This window comes from Pteropus medius, unplaced genomic scaffold, assembly GCF_902729225.1.
Source record: "Pteropus medius unplaced genomic scaffold, Ma_sr-lr_union100, whole genome shotgun sequence".
NCBI classification, from domain to species: Eukaryota; Metazoa; Chordata; class Mammalia; order Chiroptera; family Pteropodidae; genus Pteropus; species Pteropus medius.
In genome coordinates, this window is record NW_024344241.1 from 3,772,322 (window position 1) to 3,791,739 (window position 19,418).

The 19,418-nt window shown below is 34.1% G+C and overlaps 1 protein-coding gene across 1 annotated transcript in view; it reads left to right on the top strand.

Annotated features, from left to right (window-relative positions):
- The window catches only part of F13A1 (coagulation factor XIII A chain), a 169,130-nt gene that overhangs the window by 56,957 nt on the left and 92,755 nt on the right, over positions 1-19,418 (top strand). The window contains exon 4 of the mRNA XM_039869403.1: positions 1,706-1,957. Within this exon, the coding sequence (XP_039725337.1) occupies positions 1,706-1,957 (252 nt within the window). The remainder of the gene's footprint in view (positions 1-1,705; positions 1,958-19,418) is intronic.

The window sequence follows — 19,418 nt, forward strand, 5'->3', positions numbered from 1 at the left end:
AACAATGCTCTGGAGAAAAGGGCAACCTCGCCACCTCCCTCCCCAGTTTGAACATGCTCAAAAAGAAGTAAACATAGGAAATATGGGGATAAAGTTGTCTTTGAAACAAACAGCTTTTACAAGTGGAATTTCATGCAGACTTTTGGAGGCTTATCCCCATGTAGTCCCAAGAATACCACCTACACACTGTCACACTTTAGCAGAAAACCATTTTTAAAATTTTATCAAATTTATGATGATGTTTATTCTGAGTAATGATTAACTGATACCCCTAACAAATAGCAAAGCACTGGGGTTTTAATTTTTCTCCCTGACTTGCACTATGTAAATTATTATTTTCATTAAGGTTAAGTATCTCACAGGATTACACAGCAGTAACTTATGCAAACACCTCCTCAGGATGCTCCATCTCCAACATCATACCTATTGACAAATACCTTAAAAACTTCAGTAGTTGAAGATGCTAAATGAAGCATCATTTTTGTTTTAATGTAGGATACTCTACTTTTTATATAAAACAATTGGCATGGATGAATAACTTCTGCTCTTGAATTTGCTTCTGTTTACAATCAAAATAACCTAAAGACAGTCTAAAATGTATTTTTCTTCATTTGGAGAATTAAATGTCTAGTATATTTTGAAACAGTTTGCAAATGACAGATTTGCTCCGGTTTCAATTATTGATGCATTGGATTATCCTATAAACTAAACTGTAAATTAAACGGCAAGTTAAAGAGTTAAAAACTGCTGTGAGGTTGACTTTCTATATACAATGAAGACTTTGATTTCAGGAACCCATTGGTGAAATTTAATTTTGAAGTTAACACATGAAATAAAAATTTGGTCCAAAATGGTAGCGATAAAGATAAATAAAATTTACCTTGAGATAGCTTATACTTAAAGTATGATGAGCCTGGAAACATGTAAAATGCCCTGATGTTTAATCATCTATAGAAATAACAGCTGAAAATTTGTTATGCATGAAAAATTACAGGCAAAACATCTTTCTTGTGTGATTTTAATTCATCCTTAGGTAGTATTACTATCTTCATTTACTGATGAAGAAAAAGAGGAGGAAAGAGAAACTTGTAAAGGTTAAGTAATTTGCCAAAGGTTGCAAAGCTAAGGAAGTAGCAAACCAAGAGTCAGACCTAAATAATTTGCCTCTGAAGCCTGAATGCTTGCCCATGACGTAGGCCTAAGTCATTGAGACTGGCAGTAAACACATTTTGATTGAATGTAGAAATGGTTACATAGAACAACCTTTACGTACAATCCTATTATAGATGATAGAACAAATAATAAAATTACATTCAGAATAAACAAAAAAAAATTACTTTATACCCCTAACTTTTTAGAGGACAGAATTTCAGGGAAAGACAACTCCACAGTACACAGCTCCACTTTGCATTCCAGATTAGCATTTTCACATCTTATTTGAATTTATTGGCTTAACCAACCGATAAAAATCCTTATAAGTACCTTTTTTTTAAAAAAAATCTAGACAGGACAAATCTGAGCCTCAAAGAAGTTAAGAAAATGGACTACCATCATGTAGCTAGTGGGTAGCAGAAATGAAATTCAACCTAAGTCGTATGATTTCAAGTCTAACAAATTATTTTTCACCTTCAGCTATAAAACAGCAGTGTGAGAACAAAGTCGTTCTGTGAAATCTACTCAACGCTACCTCTTCTTTCTTTTCAAGGTCGCTACCCTCAGGAGAACAAGGGAACCTACGTCCCAGTTCCTATCGTTTCGGAACTGCAAAGGGGCAAGTGGGGGGCCAAAGTTGTCACGAGAGACGACAGGTCTGTCCGGCTGTCTATCCAGTCTTCGCCCAAGTGCATTGTGGGAAAATTCCGCATGTACATTGCCGTCTGGACCCCCTACGGAATAATCCGCACCAGCCGAAACCCAGAAACAGACACGTACATTCTCTTCAATCCTTGGTGTGAAGGTAAAGGGCGGGCATTTATTTTTCTCATTAAAAAAAAAATAGTTTATATATTTACAATGCATCCTTTTGGGAGAATTAGCATAACTATTCTAGAAGACCTGTTCCTTTTCTATATGCACTGTTTTCCATGATTAAAAGAGAGAAAAAGATGCAAAATTTGTCCTCAGTGTATATGAGGACAAAATTTGTTTATATAAAGTTAATGCTGCTACACATTTGTTGCAGGCAATTGAATATTGCTTAAAGTTGCACAATTAATTAATTGTCCAGCTATATGTTGATGGCATCACTTCTGTGTTTGCAATTGCTCTGTGAACAAAATAGGCTTATTAAACCTGACTTTCAAAACTATTAAGATCTATAATTTGGCTTCAGAAAAACACATTAAAATTGATCCTGTACATAGTGGACCTAACTTCTCTATCTCCCTAATTCAAGAACAGCAAGCCTTAATATCTAAAGGTTCCTACACATTTATTTATATGCATAATGGATGCAAATTTCACAAGCTATACCTCTGGATATGCAAACATGTAACTTTATTTTAAAATAATACAACTTAATTACTACTGCTATTTTGAGTCTTCTTTCTATCTGCTGCAGAAGTTTAATATAGTTATACTTAAATAAACTTGGTCAAATCCAGGATTTTCTCTATTGATTCAATTTAAAAACTCAGTCACATACAATATTTTCTTCCCATCCTCATCTCTACCTCTCCTATATCTGCCTCTTGCTTCCATACTTGGCATAGAGATGATTTTAAGTTCTAGAGGCAGATGCAAATGTTGCAGTAGCATTGGTGGAAAGGGGCCCACTTTTAGATCTTAAAAAAAATATATTAAAATACATAAAAGCTTATATGGGGCAGGAGACTTCTCACATCATCTTACATCATACGCACTGCTCTCTAAAACTTCCAAAATGGGTCTATATTATTGCTAATTTTGAATGATTCTTGTTTGTGAGCGTTGCATTTAAATCAGGGTTGATTTGGACTTACACATAGATAATAAATGAACAACATTTTCTACTCATATATAACATAAACCTGGATCCTACTGACCTTTACTTTGAATTATCTATTTCAATAGCATTGGCAGAGGGCACCGAGCTAACTTTATACTCACTACTCACCACTCCTATAATCTTGTATCCAATAATCTTATCTATGTGACAGATGTTCAAGGTTGATAGCAAAAGGAGATGTTAACTGGGCCATGTGCAGTTAGTTTAAAGGTGCACTCCTGTTTGTAGTAATCTTGTCTACCAGATAGGAGACATTCTGCAACTGAGTGAATAGGATGTTATTTACAGAATTGGAAAAGACTGATGGAAGTAAGTAAACTAAGAATTTCAAAACTGTTAAATTGGAGATAACTTTAGATACCAAATAGAAATGACAAGCAGGTATCCTGACATATGAATCTGAAGAAATAGAGATATAAATTTAGGAGTTATCTGCACCTAGGGAGAAAATATACATAAAGAAAGAAGGAAGATGTAGTATCAAGCCCTAAACAACACCAGCATTTAAAAGTCTGATACAGACGGAATCAGCAAAGGAGTCAAAGATGGAGGAGTACATAGGAGATGATCTATTGTTAGAAAATTGAATTTTGAAAACCCACACTTATAAAATAAATAAACCAGGAGTTTGTTATTGACTTTCCTTGCATTACAAAAAAGAAAATCATATAACTATCCAACACCCTAACATATTTAAAGAATGATATAATTTGTCCAAACTTTGGTTAGTTTGCAGTTTTCTGGATTATATCACCTGTGTAAAATGGGGTACACATCGACATGCTTTTTAATTTGTGTGACCACTCTTCTAGTGGTGAAAAGGGTTAGTCATGTGGTCTGACATATTCACTTTGCAGGAGAACCATTTCAGAAGTGGATAGTCTAATAACCTTTGACTATCTGATTACATCCTTGTCTTCAGTTGTATCCATGATAAGCAGCTTCTGGGTACTTCTGTTCAAGAAGAGTCACCTAGATATAGAGATAACATGGCCTTAATGTTAGATTCTGCATTACAGAAAAGGAGCAGAGGAACCTCCCCTAGGTATCACTGACTGGAAGAAGATGAGAATAAAACCAGAGAGATCAGTTTGAAAACTGGGCACAGAACAAAGATGATCATGGACTGGACCGCAATGATAGCAATGGAGATGAGAAGGGAATGGATTGGAGATCCACTTTGGATTTAAAACAGAAATTGCAGAGAGATTAAACATGGGAGGTAAAGAAGAGGGTAGAATCAAGAGTAAATCTGGGTGTCCGGTTGACCAACAGAGTTACATCTAGAAATGTTAATTTAGAGATACCTGTGGAACATGCAAGTGAAAATGTCAAGTAGGCTCTTGAATAAGTGAACCTGGAGATCAAAGGAGATGGCTGAGCTAATGATGTAAATATTGGCACCACCAGGAGCTAGTGGGGATGTTTAAAGAGGAGCGAAAATGGACTTAGTGTCATCAACAGCATCTAGACAAAGGAGAAGAGTCTAGACTGAGAAGAAGTAGCCAACATTGTGAAGAGCATGGTATCACAGAGCCAGATATATGGGTTGATTCAAGAAGACAGTAGTTAGCTTTTTGGAATGCTGCTGGTGAGTTGAATAGGATAAGGAAAAACAGTGGTCATACACTGTGTAAATACAAAAGTAATTAGGGAACTTAAAGGGATTATTTTACCAGAGACAGAAGCTGGAAAGATGGGCATGGGCTGCAGTGTAATAAGAGTTGAAGAAGTGGAGATAGCAGGTATTGTCATTCTCCTCAGGAAGACTTCTCGTAAAACCGAGATGGTGACATGAAGATCAAAGGAGATCTTTTTTAAAAGACTGGAGAGAGTGGGCATAATTTTATAATGATAGAGACAAACCAAGAAAAAGAGAGTGTGCTGCCCAGAGAGGGCAGTGGTTGACATTCTTGGCTTCACATTGGAATCACCTGGGGAGCTCTAAAAACTACTAATGTAGTCTGCCCACCCAGACATTCTGAGGTAATTTGTCTGGAGCTTTAGAGTTCTTAAAAAGCTCTGCAGGTGACTCTTGGAGCCAGGGTTGAGTAGCACTGACTTTCAGACTGAAATCCTTGAGTGGATGGGATCCAGGAAACAGATGAAGGGCTTGATAGATGGGGCTATCCATCCTCTACTGTGACAAGAGCAAAGTAGGAGATGGGCAAAAGCACAGGTTTTCTAGATTCCACTGAATCAAGGAGGAGAAGGAGAATGACATTGTTGCCATTTAGTACTCTTTTTCTCAGTGAAGTGTAAAGCAAAGACATCTGTGAAGAACGAAAAGAAAGGAGGGAGTATCGGAGGCTTGATAGAGAAGACATGAGAGTTGGAAGTAGGAAGCAGGCTTATTACAGAAACAAGGCAAGTGGGTTCTACTTGCTCCCCAGAACACAGGGGAAACTCTGCAATTGTCTTAATTCTTGGCCTATGAAAGGTCAAATATTTCTGCAAATGCCTTGGGTATTTCTGTCCTTATGGCCATTTCTACCTCTAGGAATCTCATTTCTCTCAGTGTTGACATCTATGCTGCCTCAGAAACAACAAAAACAGTCCCACAAAACATATATGAATGTCTAGACATTTTTGCAAATTAATGTGGAGGGTGAGGGAAAAAAGATTTACTTTGGCTGTCAAACTTGGAGCACATCTGAATCACCTAGAGGACTTGCTAAAACAGATTTCTGTGCAGCACCCTCAGGTCAAATGGATCTTGGATGAGGCCTGAGAATTTGCATTTCTAACCAGTTCCCAGGAGATGCTGATGCTGCTGGTCTGGGACCTCACTTAGAGAACCACTGGTTTACATAATAATCTCAAATCAATAATCACAAAATATAGGAGAGTGTATTTACTGTTAAAATTTTGTGAACTTCTCCCTAATCGTAATTTTAATTTCTCTCCATCTTCTTGCCTCTTCTCTCTCTCTTTCTGTTCTTCCTTGTACTCCAAACTTCTCTCCCATCCTCTCTCAGGGGCAAATTATCTTTCTTCTGTCATGCAGAGCAAAAAGTTTAGCAAGCTTTTTGATTTTGCTGTTTTGGCTTCTCCAACAATCAGGCTTTTAGGGACCACACACTTTTTGAAGACCAGTTTGTCCAGAAAAATTCTGGTGCCAGCTTTTAAGAAAACAACTTTTTATATTTTTATGTCAATACTTACATCTTTCAGAGAATGTTTATGAAACCACACTCATTGTGTGGTTTTCCCAGCCTAGAAGCTAAGGCATGACCCCAAGATATGTATCATGAAACCCACACACAGTCAAATATATCGTAGCCTGAAAATCAGCTGATTTTGTGTTTGCGTATGTTAATTCATAATGAAGGACTCTTAGAAATATGGTCTGACAATTGGAAAGCAGTTAAATAGAGAGAGCTTGGGCCATTGTCCAAGGGGAAAAGGTAACAGAAGAGGAAATCAGAGGTTGTCAAAAGAGAGCAAGGTAAGCAAGATGCTGAAAACAGCACACTCAATGTAGAAGTGACATCCAAGGTGGTGTAGGACGCTGGGTTGAAATTATATGTGCACATATAGTAATTATTGATTTAAAAAAATGCTCAGCTGTCTTCCTGGAAGCCTTTCAGCTTGCTTTGTATTCATAGGCAATCTATCCTCCTTAATCACTAAATCATTAGTGGGGATCAATACCACACTAGTAAGGACAGGAGTGGATGCAGGGAGAATTATCGGCTAGTTTTTTTCAATTTAATGGTGCTAACTGGCTTCAGACCCATTCCATGAGGCAGCTCTTCTCCAGGGGGTTGGAGAGAGAACTGTACCCACAAAGGCGACAGTGAGTTGGACAGTTACTGTGAATTCGTCTTGTTTTTCTGACCACTCAGAAAGTCTAGATCATTGGATGTATTTTACTATTTAAATTCAGAATGTTTTAGATTGCTCGTCTAAACTTAGTGCCAGATAGTATGTCCTGAAAGATTTAGATGTCCCATATCTATGCTTCATACTCTATCTGGGGCAGTATTTGATTGGGCATTGGTCTTTCTTCTCTTGATGATCCGTTTCTGCCACATTTCTCATCACTGATTTCTCTTACCTCATTCCGCTTTGTATCCTAATACCTAGCAGAGTGCCTGGTACATAATGTTCAATGCATTGATTTAATAGTTCTTAGTAAATGCTTTTAGGTTCACTGCACCTATTAACCTATTATCACAGATCAGTTATAAATGTAATCTCACACCATCTTGAATAAAGTCAAAAACATATGTAGTGTCTGTGGGATTCTGTTTGTGGGAACAAGTGTATGTAGATTTTTCTCTTAATAGCTGACACCAAGTTAACATTTGGTATTTCTACCTTTTTATTCAATGTAATTTTTGTATTTTCTTTGAAACAAAGAAATCAATTAAACTCAATATAAAGAAATCAATAAATTTCTAATATCTGGATGCTTTTAACAGACAGTAAAAAAAAATATAACCAGCTTATATTTTATTATGAAATTCATCCTTATACTATTTGCTTTGTAATTTTACATGTCTTTGGGGCCCTTTGGTACAGAATGGAGTAATTTGCCAGAACTGGTGTTCCTGGGCTAACAATGACCAGCACCCTTTTCTCTCAGATACCCTTGTGTCCACACCAAAACTTACACACTAAAACTAGAGCCATTCATTCAGTCAGTCCAATGCTTAAATATTGATAGTATGTGTCTTCCCATACCCAGGACAACGTAATTACCCATGGGTAATACAACAGTATTATTTATTCATTCACAAATATTTAAGGGTCAATGCTAAATTAGGCACTGTGGATATGATGATGAAAAAGACAATCTTTGCCCTCATAAAGCTTCTTGTAAAGGTTTAACAAATGAACTACTAATAAAAACAAATTACAATCTGAAAAGTACTAAAATAAGTCATGGCACAAAAATATATAATGGAGGCATTGGCTTAGCTAGGGAGTGGGGAGAGAGACCAGCCAGTGGCTCATCTTTGTAACTTCTCTAGTCCCAAGTATAGTGCTTGCATACAATACCAAGTGAATATCATGCAACGTGTCCTTACAATTACAACGGAGCCCAGAGAGCACAAAATAAACATTTTCAATGGCATATAGGTGACCCCAGATTCAAGGACCAAAGCTGTTTATGAGATGTTTCTGGAAGGAGCAGGTTTGAAAGGATCTAATTCAGAATCACATGAATTTGCCAATTCAGGTGGTTTACAATTCCTTATATGTGTAGTTTTTCATATTCTTCAAAGAATGCTGATAGCCAATATCACCCTGTATTTTGTGTTTTGGAAAGCAGAATTCTTCTCCCATTCAGCTTAGCATGATGCTAGGCACAGAGTTACTGTGCCTAGCATCATGCATTTACTGAATTGAATTGATAATTATCACTCTGAGAGGCAGAGAAAGGATTATTAGCCTTAGATTTCAAAAGAGAAAACAGACACTGTGGTGTTACATAAGTTTCTCAAGTCATATAGAAAATTAGGAAACAAGCTAGAGCTAAAACTTGAATATCCTGATTAGGTAAAGATAAGCTCTTTCAATTTTAAAACCAGAACCATTGGCATCCTGTCTTGTGTAATCAGGGAAACAAGAAGTAAATGCCAGCCAGGAAGCTTCTATGGTTTTCTAATCAACATTGGAAAGTCTTATCATTAAAAATAAATAAAAATAAAACTAGGTTGATAGCTATAAGATCAAACGAAAGTTTTCTTAGCAAAAAAAAAAAAAAAAGTAAGCATGCCAACAAGGACACAGGCTCCCTTTGAGGATATGTGCTAAATAAAGAATCTCTGACATTTTTCTCTGTAGAATTACTTCATGTATAATAGTCTATCTTCTGAAGATATTTAAGCACAGTAAAAATCCCTGAACCAGCAAAACTGGCAAATTAGCACAAATCAAATAAACTTCCTAAATTGATCTGAGCTGTAATGTAATGCAACATGTTTACAAGATACATAATTGGATCCAAATATTGAGGAACCACTTGCCTGTGTTTCATGGATTCATTCCATTCCAGGGTTAATAGGGACAAAGTCTGGCCTCTAGAGTGGCTATATCAAGCTATTTTAGGAAGATAGTAGCTTTGGAACCTTCCAGAAAAAAAAGCACAGACTCTGGAAATGCTATTTCTTAATATGCTCCAGTGTTCTCCAGTTTCCATGGACAGGTAGTTATTCTTAATATGCCTATAGCACACACAGACTGCTGGAGTTCACCACCCCTTCTGATTTACTTTGAAATGGAAAAACATATCATGATGACACCAATCTGGAATCACATTTGCTCCGCAGATGAAGCCACTCCCTCAAAGAATGATAACACTTGCCTGGCATAAGTCTTCCCTCTTTCTTTAGTGATATTCAGCTTTTATATAAAGGGGAGGCAAGTAGAAGTTATTCCTAATTTCCTCACTCAAAATTTCTCCGTTCACTGAAAAGGTGACATATTTTGCCTTTTTGAAGGACAAAGCCATTATTTCTTCTAAAGGATTTGATACAAAACCAAACTCTGATTTTAACTGTTAGGCACTCTCTTCAGAGACAACTTGTATGATAGCATTCCTGGCCACTATAGCTTTTTTTGATCCCAAATTCACTTTGCTAGACTTGACTTCAATGACTTTGGAAAGGGGACTTGCTTTAACTTTGAATAGCATGTAAATAAGCAAAAGGAATTTTTCAGTCCAGGTGGTGATGAATAGCTCTCCTTCTCCCAAAGAGGTTACACAGATACTAAAATCAATAGACTCAGCATTCATTTTTACATGTTTGTTATAAACTCTTACTTTCTCTGGGTGTGGTGGCAAGTGGTAAGTTCCAAGAGTACCTAAAATCAGCCCTATGACTGACTCACAAAATTTCTCAGCCCACAATTTTCTCTTTTTCTACCAGAGGAACAGTAAAATAAATGAGATCATCCTTGTTTACTACTTGTCTCATGTTAGTCACCCTGGTTATTTACAAGGCATATTGAATGTCTGTTTTGGTGGCAGAGCTGTTGGGTAAAGTGGATGGAGGTATCATGTCACATTCACCAAAGATGACATGCAGAATCTGTTTTCCTCTCAAGTGTTATGCTGGTGATTGTTTGCCAGAGATCACTTAGGATTAAGAAGTTGTCAGCAGATCCACAATGCTGCCTCTCTAACTTTATGAGCTATCTAGATCCAGCTTTTTCTATCAGTTATCACATATTTGAGAAGTATAACTCTCAATCACCACACTTATATCCAAGTGTGTGTGTGCCTTCTAACTCTTTAGATTGTTAGGTTTTAGGACAATGAGTTATTGGTTAGTTTGTTTTTCATTTTACTAAGTGGAGAATAATTTTTCCTCCTGGATTAGTAAAGTCCCACTATATCTCTTAAAAACAAACAAAAGCAACACCAGAAAGCCAACAACAAAAATCTCCAGAGGCAAATGATTAAGTTTTCCTATTTTTGATAGCCTATCAAACAAAGAGAGTTTTTTGGAGTTTCCATGGTGGCATATTATTTTTTTTTATCTAAGCTTTGAATAACTGTATTTTAAAGTGACAGATCTGAATAAAAATGAAAAATAAAGCTCTGCTTCCCACCCTCAATCTTCTTTTAAAATCATAAATAAATTTAAAATTTAAATCAAGACTTCCCATTTGACTTCCTTGCCTCGTTGAGAATTCACGATCATACCTGCCCATTTTCAGGGAAGATTTATTTCAGCTGCTAGAAGGAAAAGAGTTGCCTAGTTTTGAGCTACAGAACTCCTCCCTGTGCATAGTGTGCCAGCTAAATTTATAACTTCCCATCAATAGTAACCAAAAACTCAAAGGTAAATCCTTCATTTTCTTGGATTTCTCTCTCACTCTCTAAACTCCAGACATCCATTCTCATCTCTCATTCTTGCAGTAGCATTTATGGTGTCATGTTCCCAGGCTCTCTGATCTGAGTGCTGGGAAGGAACAGTGACCCAATTCTCGAACTCGAGAATCACAGTCCATTTGGGAGACAGCTTACTATTCAAATATTGTCTTCACCTTTTATTAAGACTATGGCTTTGGGAAAGTTACTTTACTTATTATCTCTTCCTCAGTTTCCTTATCTATAAAATGGGGATTATATAATACCTTTCTCTTAGAGATTTTATGAGTTTTAATGAGTTCATTTGTATTTGTACCGCACCTGGAAAGTTCTGGGCACATTGTAAGTACCAAACACATACTTGTTCAATAAATAATTAAATCACAAAATAATCTTCTTATGGTGTGATGGATGTTACCACAGAATAAGGCTTACTCCAGCCTGTGCTGGTAAGAAAAGAGTACGAGGAGACTTAAAGAAGGAGGAAAAGTTATGATCATATGATGATGTTTAATAATGGCATTGATAATAAAAGAGAACACAGCCATATTGCTCTTGAAGAAAAGTTAATACATAAAAGTTAAATTTAATAACCTCTTATTAAAATGGTAGTTACACTTAAATGCAACCACATTTAAAAAAAATAACTTTTTTGTGATAAAAATCTTATTATAGAAGTAATAATAATGAAAGCATAAAAAGAACTCAGAGATCTACAAATCAGATACACTTAACATTTTGGTGTATTTCCATCCATTTAATATATTTTTGAATGTTTTTCATTTTCAACTGACAATTAATTGAATACATTGTCCTTTTGAATATATATATATATATATATATATATATATATATATATATATATACACTCACATATAGTAAAAAGTGGACTTTCCCTTTTTATCCTCCAATTCTAGAGAATCTCCAGAGAAAAACAACTGTAACTGTGTTTATGATTTCAGATATTTTGCAATAATTTTACATGTAAATGTCCATGTATACATCTATAGAGTTTGGATTATTTTTAACAACAAATGGGATTATGTTATGCATGTTACTCTATGCCTTTCTTGCACAATTATCTTGGAGAGTTTTCTATATCAGTACATAACATTCTTTTTCATGACTTCTTGATATGGTTGTATAATTAATATGGTCTTTTATTTACAAATATCTATATTGCTTCTTATTTTTACCATAGCATACCATGCTGTATTAAATGTTTCACATATATTTCACACAAATGTATTTCTGTAGAATAGATACCTGTAAACAGCATTGCTTGGTCAACGTGAATTCATGTTTTAGATTTGTATAGATACTGCCAAGTTACCCTTTAAAAAGGCTGCAGTACATTATAATACAGCCACAGTACACAAGAGTATCCATTTCTTCATGACCTCATTGGCACTAGGTGTTACCGTTTGCTTTAAAATTTGCCTATATAGTAGGCAAAATATGGCATTTTGTGGTTATTTTAGTTTGTTTCTCTCTAATTATTAGTAAAGTTGAGCGTATTTTAATATATTTATTGAATGTTGTATTTCTTGTGCATTTCTGGGACAATTTAAGTGAGTTAAGGGTTTGCAGGAAGAAGTATATATGCATCTCTTAAATCTATCAATAAATTTTGATATAGTAAGAGAAAGAGCTCTTACTGAAGTTTTTTTCCCACATGGCTGGCCAGTTGTCAAAACGTCATTTATTGATCAGATCTGCCATTACTGTTTTTAAATGCCATCTATATCATATACTAAGTTTTAATATATATCTAACTCTATCCACATATTTATCTATCACTGTGCCAAATCAATTTAATTACAGCTTTGTTTTAGTTAGTTATAATTGCAGTAATGCTTCATCAGAAAGAACCAGGAAATCTTACTGGCATACAACAATAAGCATTTAATCTCATAGATCTGGCACTTGACTATGGTTGGGCTAATGTAGATTGAGCTTGACTGACCAGATCTGCTTCAGGTGGGAGTAGCTGGAGAGGCTCTACCTGTTATTGCAGGATTGTGGAGATGCTCTGCTCCATGTGTCTCTCATCTTCCTGTGACTAGTGGACTTGCTGGAGTATGTTTTTCTCATGGTCCTGGCAGAAATGCAAGAGTACGTGCTTAATTGTGCAAGGACATCTCAAACACTTACTTGCATCACTTCTACTAATACCCCTTTAACCAAAGTAAGCCCAAAGTCAAGAGGGGGATATTTCTGCCTAGAGACAAAGATGGCTATTTACATGGCAAAGGACATGGATACAGGATTGGGTGAATTGGGGTCAAAAGTTCAATTTGTCATGGGGCAAGTCCCCCAGTTTTTCTTCCTTTTTAACATTTTACTTATTGGCTATTCTTTCGCATTACCTTTTCAGATAAACTTTTTAATCTGCATGCAGAGTTCTAAAAATCAAAGTGGAATGTTAGTTGGGTTTGTATTAACTGTACAAACTAATGTGCATAGAATTTATATCTTTACAATATTAAATCTACACATCCAATTAGAAACATTTTGAATGTTTTCATTTATTCAAGTTTTCTCTTATATCCTTTGGCAAAGTTTATTTTTATTATAAAGATTTATAACTTTTATTATAAAAATTTATAAATTTATAACTGTAAAAACTCAAAAGCACAAAGAATAATACAATGAATATCTATTTATGTATCTTCCAGATTCAACAGTTATCAATATTTTGCCACATTTGCTTCATTTATTTTTTCCATTATATTTGCTTTAGTATTTTCAAGCAAATTCCAGCTGTCATGTTATTGTATCCCTACATATTTTAGCATGCATCTTTAAAAATTAGACTTGTATATGTGCGCACATCTTTTTGATGTTTAGATTTATCAATAGGATCAGCTTTTATCATTTTCATCCATCGACTATGAAATTCCCCATTAGCCTTTAACAAATTTTGGTCTAGATCCATTATTTCATTAAGGATTGCAAATGGTGGCATTCTAAACTGCCATTCTTTTTGCATTTATCGCATCAATTATTTTGTTGCTTTGAGGTAGTATTTATATAAGGAAATCTAGATACATCTTTCTTTCCTTATTTCCAAGTCTTCAGAATAATAAGTTTGCTTCTAACAACTTACAAAGGTGATCAATGACTTTTTAAAACCTTTATGAATTTATAATTATTGAAACATTTTATTCCACTTCTTGCAGTGACTATTATATTTGATGTTTGAATGGCCCCATTCTTGGCTAGTGGGAGCTTCTTTAAGTTGGTTTTTGATTCCTTTATCACGACTTCTACAATCTTTAATAACCTCCTTGTTTTCTGATAGGAAGACATATTTCAGTCTAGTCTTGTACATTTCCTGACACAGACCTCTTTGAATCATTTCTCTTAAGGAGCGCTGGACTCTTTGGTGGGGAGAGGGGAAGAGGAAGAGTGTTACTTAGAGACCATAATACAGGCTCAAGGGCTGTTGCTGCTACTACACTGGTTGTTTTTTCTTGTTCTTTTTAGTGGGCAGAACTAGAAAATGTGATTTTTAAAAAGAAGATGCATCATGAGCTATTACCGATATCAATTTCAATTTATTTTTTTCCTAAAATCCTTTGCTTGATTTTTTATTATAATGGAATTAAGTTTATGATTACAGTATGCTCTGATCGAAACATTTAACAATATTGTAAAGATTAGTAGAAATAGGAAAATCTGTTAAAGAGTCTCTGAAATCCATCTGTAGGCCATAAGAGCATAAGCACAACCATATGGGAAGAGGTAACCAGACTTTCCCTTCACATATATCCTTTTTTTAATTTTCTTCTTATATCTTCTCAAAACAGTAGTTAGAATGGCCATTTCCCACCACTAAAGTAATCATACCTCTCAGTGGGTGAACAAAGAAAAGAGTAGTAATCTAGAATTCAACTGAGTGAACCACCTTGGAGCCTTAAGTGAGGAAGTCTTCCAATTTCAGAGTGATATGTCCTCAACTTGTATCATTATTTGAGTGGGAAAACATATTTCAATTTTGATGAAATGAGATTCATCTCCTGACAGGGTACTTAACTGCATTCACTGAATTACACATTCTTCTTTTGTTAACTATGAAGAAGTGAATGGTAGCCAGAAGATAATGGGATTCCAGTTCCAGCTGTAAATGGAATGATGATACACCAGGAATAAATCACCAATATTTACAAAGCTAACAGTGGTTTTAAATTTGCAACTTAATTGCAGGCCAACTACACCACAATCTTTTCAAATGACAAAAGCACAAAAGAAAGTTATGAAATATTTCAGGAAAAGTGCATCATCTAAATTCATAGTAAATAAAAGCATTAAAAAAATCTTGCTAGAGGGAGTTCAGCTTGGAAAAGTTATTAACGAAGCTAAATATTTTTATTTTACACAAAATATACTCAAAAATAGATTTATGAGACTGATTTCTAGCTAAAAATATTCAAGGTTCTATTAGTCCAGAAACAAAAACTTTAACTGACATGAGTGGATAGAAAGAAACTGCCTGCCCCAAAACTCTATACTCATTAAGATTTCTGCAGAAAAATTTAAATATATATCCCTTAATAGCAGAATGTGTTAATAATGAAAAAAACAAAACAAAACAAATGAAGCCTGATACAGTCTGACCAAACATGTTTCAATTTACAGTTTCAAGATTATTTTTCAAAGTAGCTACATTTACACAATAGTCTACAGGCAGCATTTTCAGACAAAAGTTCTTTTAATTTATCCTGATATGTTGTCAGTGAATAAATTACACTGTGTAAGTAATATTTAATGTTTTTTTTAATTAATTTATTTATTCAATAAGTTTGTCTTTCTTTTGAATCAGGAAGAGAAAAGGAATAGAGCACACATAAAGGATTGAGAGAAGTGCAAGCACACAGATAAATTGCAGAAACCCGTGGCAGCTAGAGGGGTGTAGCAGTCATGTAAATCACATGCAGTGTGATGCTCTCCAAGGATGAGTCCACCTTTGAGCCATTTAACAAGGATTTTAAAGAAAAACTTCATTTTGTCGTCAAACCCTTAACTGCTTCCATTCTTATTTAAAATCAGTCCAACTATTAGTCTACAGCTGTAGTACTAAGTATCATGCATGCAAGTTATTAAAAAAAGAAAACTGAAAGAAAGCCTTTCCCCTGCTTTCATTTTAAATAATAATAATAAAAAAAATTAAGGAAAGCTATTCCTAAATCTAGAATGATTTGCAAATGAATATTATGTAACAAATGCCTTAAAGTTAGGATACAAGGTTTAAATTCTTATTTCTTTGATTTTGCTTATGCATTCTTTCTCTTATCCTGCAAATCTTGGTTTCTAATGTCATTAACTCAATCCGCTTGTTATATTAGTTTCAAAATAGCAATAGCGATATTATTACTAATAATATTACTAAACTGTTACTAAAACAGTTTACCCTTTTTTTTTTTTTGCTTTTTGCTTATTTTTCAGTTTTTCTTATCTTTATGTTATATTCTGCTGGGAATGTACAGTGAAATTGCTCTGTTATAAAGTAACAAAGTAATTTTCTGTGGTGACATGGTGATGTTCATTTGTTTCATTTTGGTTTCATTTATTTAGAAAGTGCTTGGTCTTTCATTATATGTAGTTTTGTTTTATAACTTTACAAAATGTTTACATGACTCCAAAGTCAAATTTACAAAACAAAACAAAGATACTTTAGAAAGAAAGTCTAACTGCTAATCCTCCCTACCCCTGAAATAATAACTTTGTTAATTTTTGGTTTATCTCTACATTTTAAAATATAAACACCTGTGTATACAAATATGTACCTAACCACCTATTTACCTCCTTTCTTTCTTAGATAAAAGATAATAAATTATATATACTTTTATGCACCTTGCCTTTTTTCATCTAACAACAGATCCTAGATATCTTTCCATAGCAATACTTTTCCAATGTCTTTATACAGCTGCATACTGCTCAATTATATGGATAACCATACTTCATTCAATCAGTTGTCTTTGACAGATATTTGGGGTTTTTTCCCAGTACTTTGCTATTAGAAATAGAGCTGTAGAGAATACCTTTGTGTGTATGGCATTTTAAGTGTTTAGGATAGGTCTCTAGAAGCCAAAGTACAAATGCAAATGCAATTTTGCTAGATATTTCTAATTTCCCCTCCACTGGTGTATAAAATTTTGCATTACTGCAAGACATATATAAAGGTATCCTTTTTTCCTGCTCAGTGTTCCAGTAGAGTATGCTGTCAAATTTTTGCATTTTTGACAGTCTAAAAAAATGAGAAATAATATTTTAGATGTAGATTTAATATTTCACATTTTGTTTGAGCAATTTAAAAAATATCTTTGTGTGTTTAAGAAAAATTTAAAATTTCCAATCATATATTTAATCTTTTTTTTCGTTCAATGTCTAAAAATAATATATGTGATCTTCTTCAGAACGTGACAGGAACCTTTGCAAACATTTACTTTTCCATTCAACCCTTATCCTTCCTCTGTTGAAATCATCTGGAATTTTACTTTCATGCCATTAATAATGTTTTACATCATTTCTCAATACTTTTTTATTGATATTTATAAAGCTTTTATATTTGTATCTTTCTCATTTAGTTAATCTCTGAATAACTTTTATAGAGAAGATGTGCAAGTAATCTAATTTCTGAGTCCTTTCATGTCCAAAAATGCCTTTTGGTTGACTTTCATTTGAATCACAGTTTTGCTAGGAAAGAATTCTGGATGCAAAATCAGTCATCCCTTTAGATGTCCATGATATGATTCATTTGCCTTTTAGCATCCAATAATACCTAAAAAGGTGTGCTATCAAAAAAGAAAATTTTATCTATAAAAATATTACTGTATATGCTTATATATTTTTCCTTTTAAACCTTTGCAGTTCTTGGAAACAATTTAGTTAAAATTGTTTTTATGTATATATGTTCGCAATGCCTCTTCTGTGAAATAATTTTTCCTTTACTAACTTTCTTTTATATACTTTATAATTTTTAAATAATTTTTGTGTTTTCATATTTCTCAATCAACACATTTATCAGTTTATTGGAATTTCTTACATATAAGGGAAGTTTACTAACAATTTCTGTCGTTGTAAATGTCTCCCTAGTTTGTTATATACTTTAAATTTTATTATATTTGAAAATCAAGTTTACATTTATATTAAATAAAATGCATTAATCATTTTCTTTTTTATTTTTTGTATTATTTTATTTAGATAAAACTTTCTTATCTAGAGATGAAATATATATTGACCTTTATTTCATTCTAGACTTCTTTTTCTTTCCATTTTTAAATTCGGATTTTAAATTAATTTTCAGTTTATTTTGATGTTCAGAAAATTTACTTTTACCAACCAATCAACTTTCTCAGTTGAATTTAATGAACACTCTAGTCATCCCCTTTGGTTTACAAAACTTCCTTATCGTATATTAATTTCATACATAGATATATGCACATTGTAACATCTATTTCTAGGTTATCTGTTTGGACTAATTAATCTTGTTTTATACCGACTATAATAGTTCTATAATCCAATCTTATGGAACAAGTCCATAAACATCTCATATTATAAGGAAAACATGTTTAAAACTTTCTTAAATGGAACTTCTAGACCTCAGTGGTCATAAGAGGAGATTTCTATTTCAACAGCAGGCATTTTAAACCCAATTGGCTAGGATGATTATCATTACAATAGTCACAACAGTTAAACTACTATTAAAAAAGAATAAAAACAAAAGTAGCCTTTCCTTTTCGGGACATTTGATAGCATCTGGTGGAAGGCCATGTGCATGCAAATGGTCAGTGCCCTTTTATATATACTCTCACATTATTTTCTTTTAAAATAAAGGTATTCATTCATGCTTTTACCCAGAAATATTGACCTCAAACTCAATTATCAATTCTTTCTGTGTTATCCACTTGGAAATGAAGCTGTCATTTTCTTTTAGGGGCCATTGGCCTATATAGAGATTGCTGATAAAACCATGGCATTCTGCCTCCAAAACCTGGCAAGGCCAACAGTTTGAGGCATCAAAGCTTACACTTGCAAGGGCTGAGGGAAGGCTGCAGGACACTTGTCATTTGAGTCAAATTCTTCTAGAAAGATAAAATGACTTTAGTAGGAAAGAACTATTGATTCGTGCTACAAGGATGAATCTCAAAGTAATTAGACTGAGCGAAAGAAGCTAGACCACCCAAAAAGTACATACTGTATGATTCTGTTTAAATAAATTTCTAGAAAATGTGAACTGATTTACAGTGACAACAACAACAAAAAATCAGATTAATGGGAGGATCAGAGAGAAGCTTGGGGAGGAGTATAAAGGGGCTCATGAAACTTTTAGGGTGATAAATATGTTTATTATTTTGATTTTGAAATTTTACACTGTTAATGTGTGCAGTTTATTGACATTAGTACATATGTAAGTGTGTATGTGTACTCACAATTTTATGAAATCGGAGAAATGAGAGGCAAGAGGAGAGAACAGAAAAAGGAAGAAACAAGGAAGTATTGGAGAGTAAACAAGACAAAGAATCTTCAAGGAATTCCATCAAAACTGTAATACAGCCCATGTGGAGATTGAAGTGGTTGGGCTGAGCAGTGCTTTGCAAA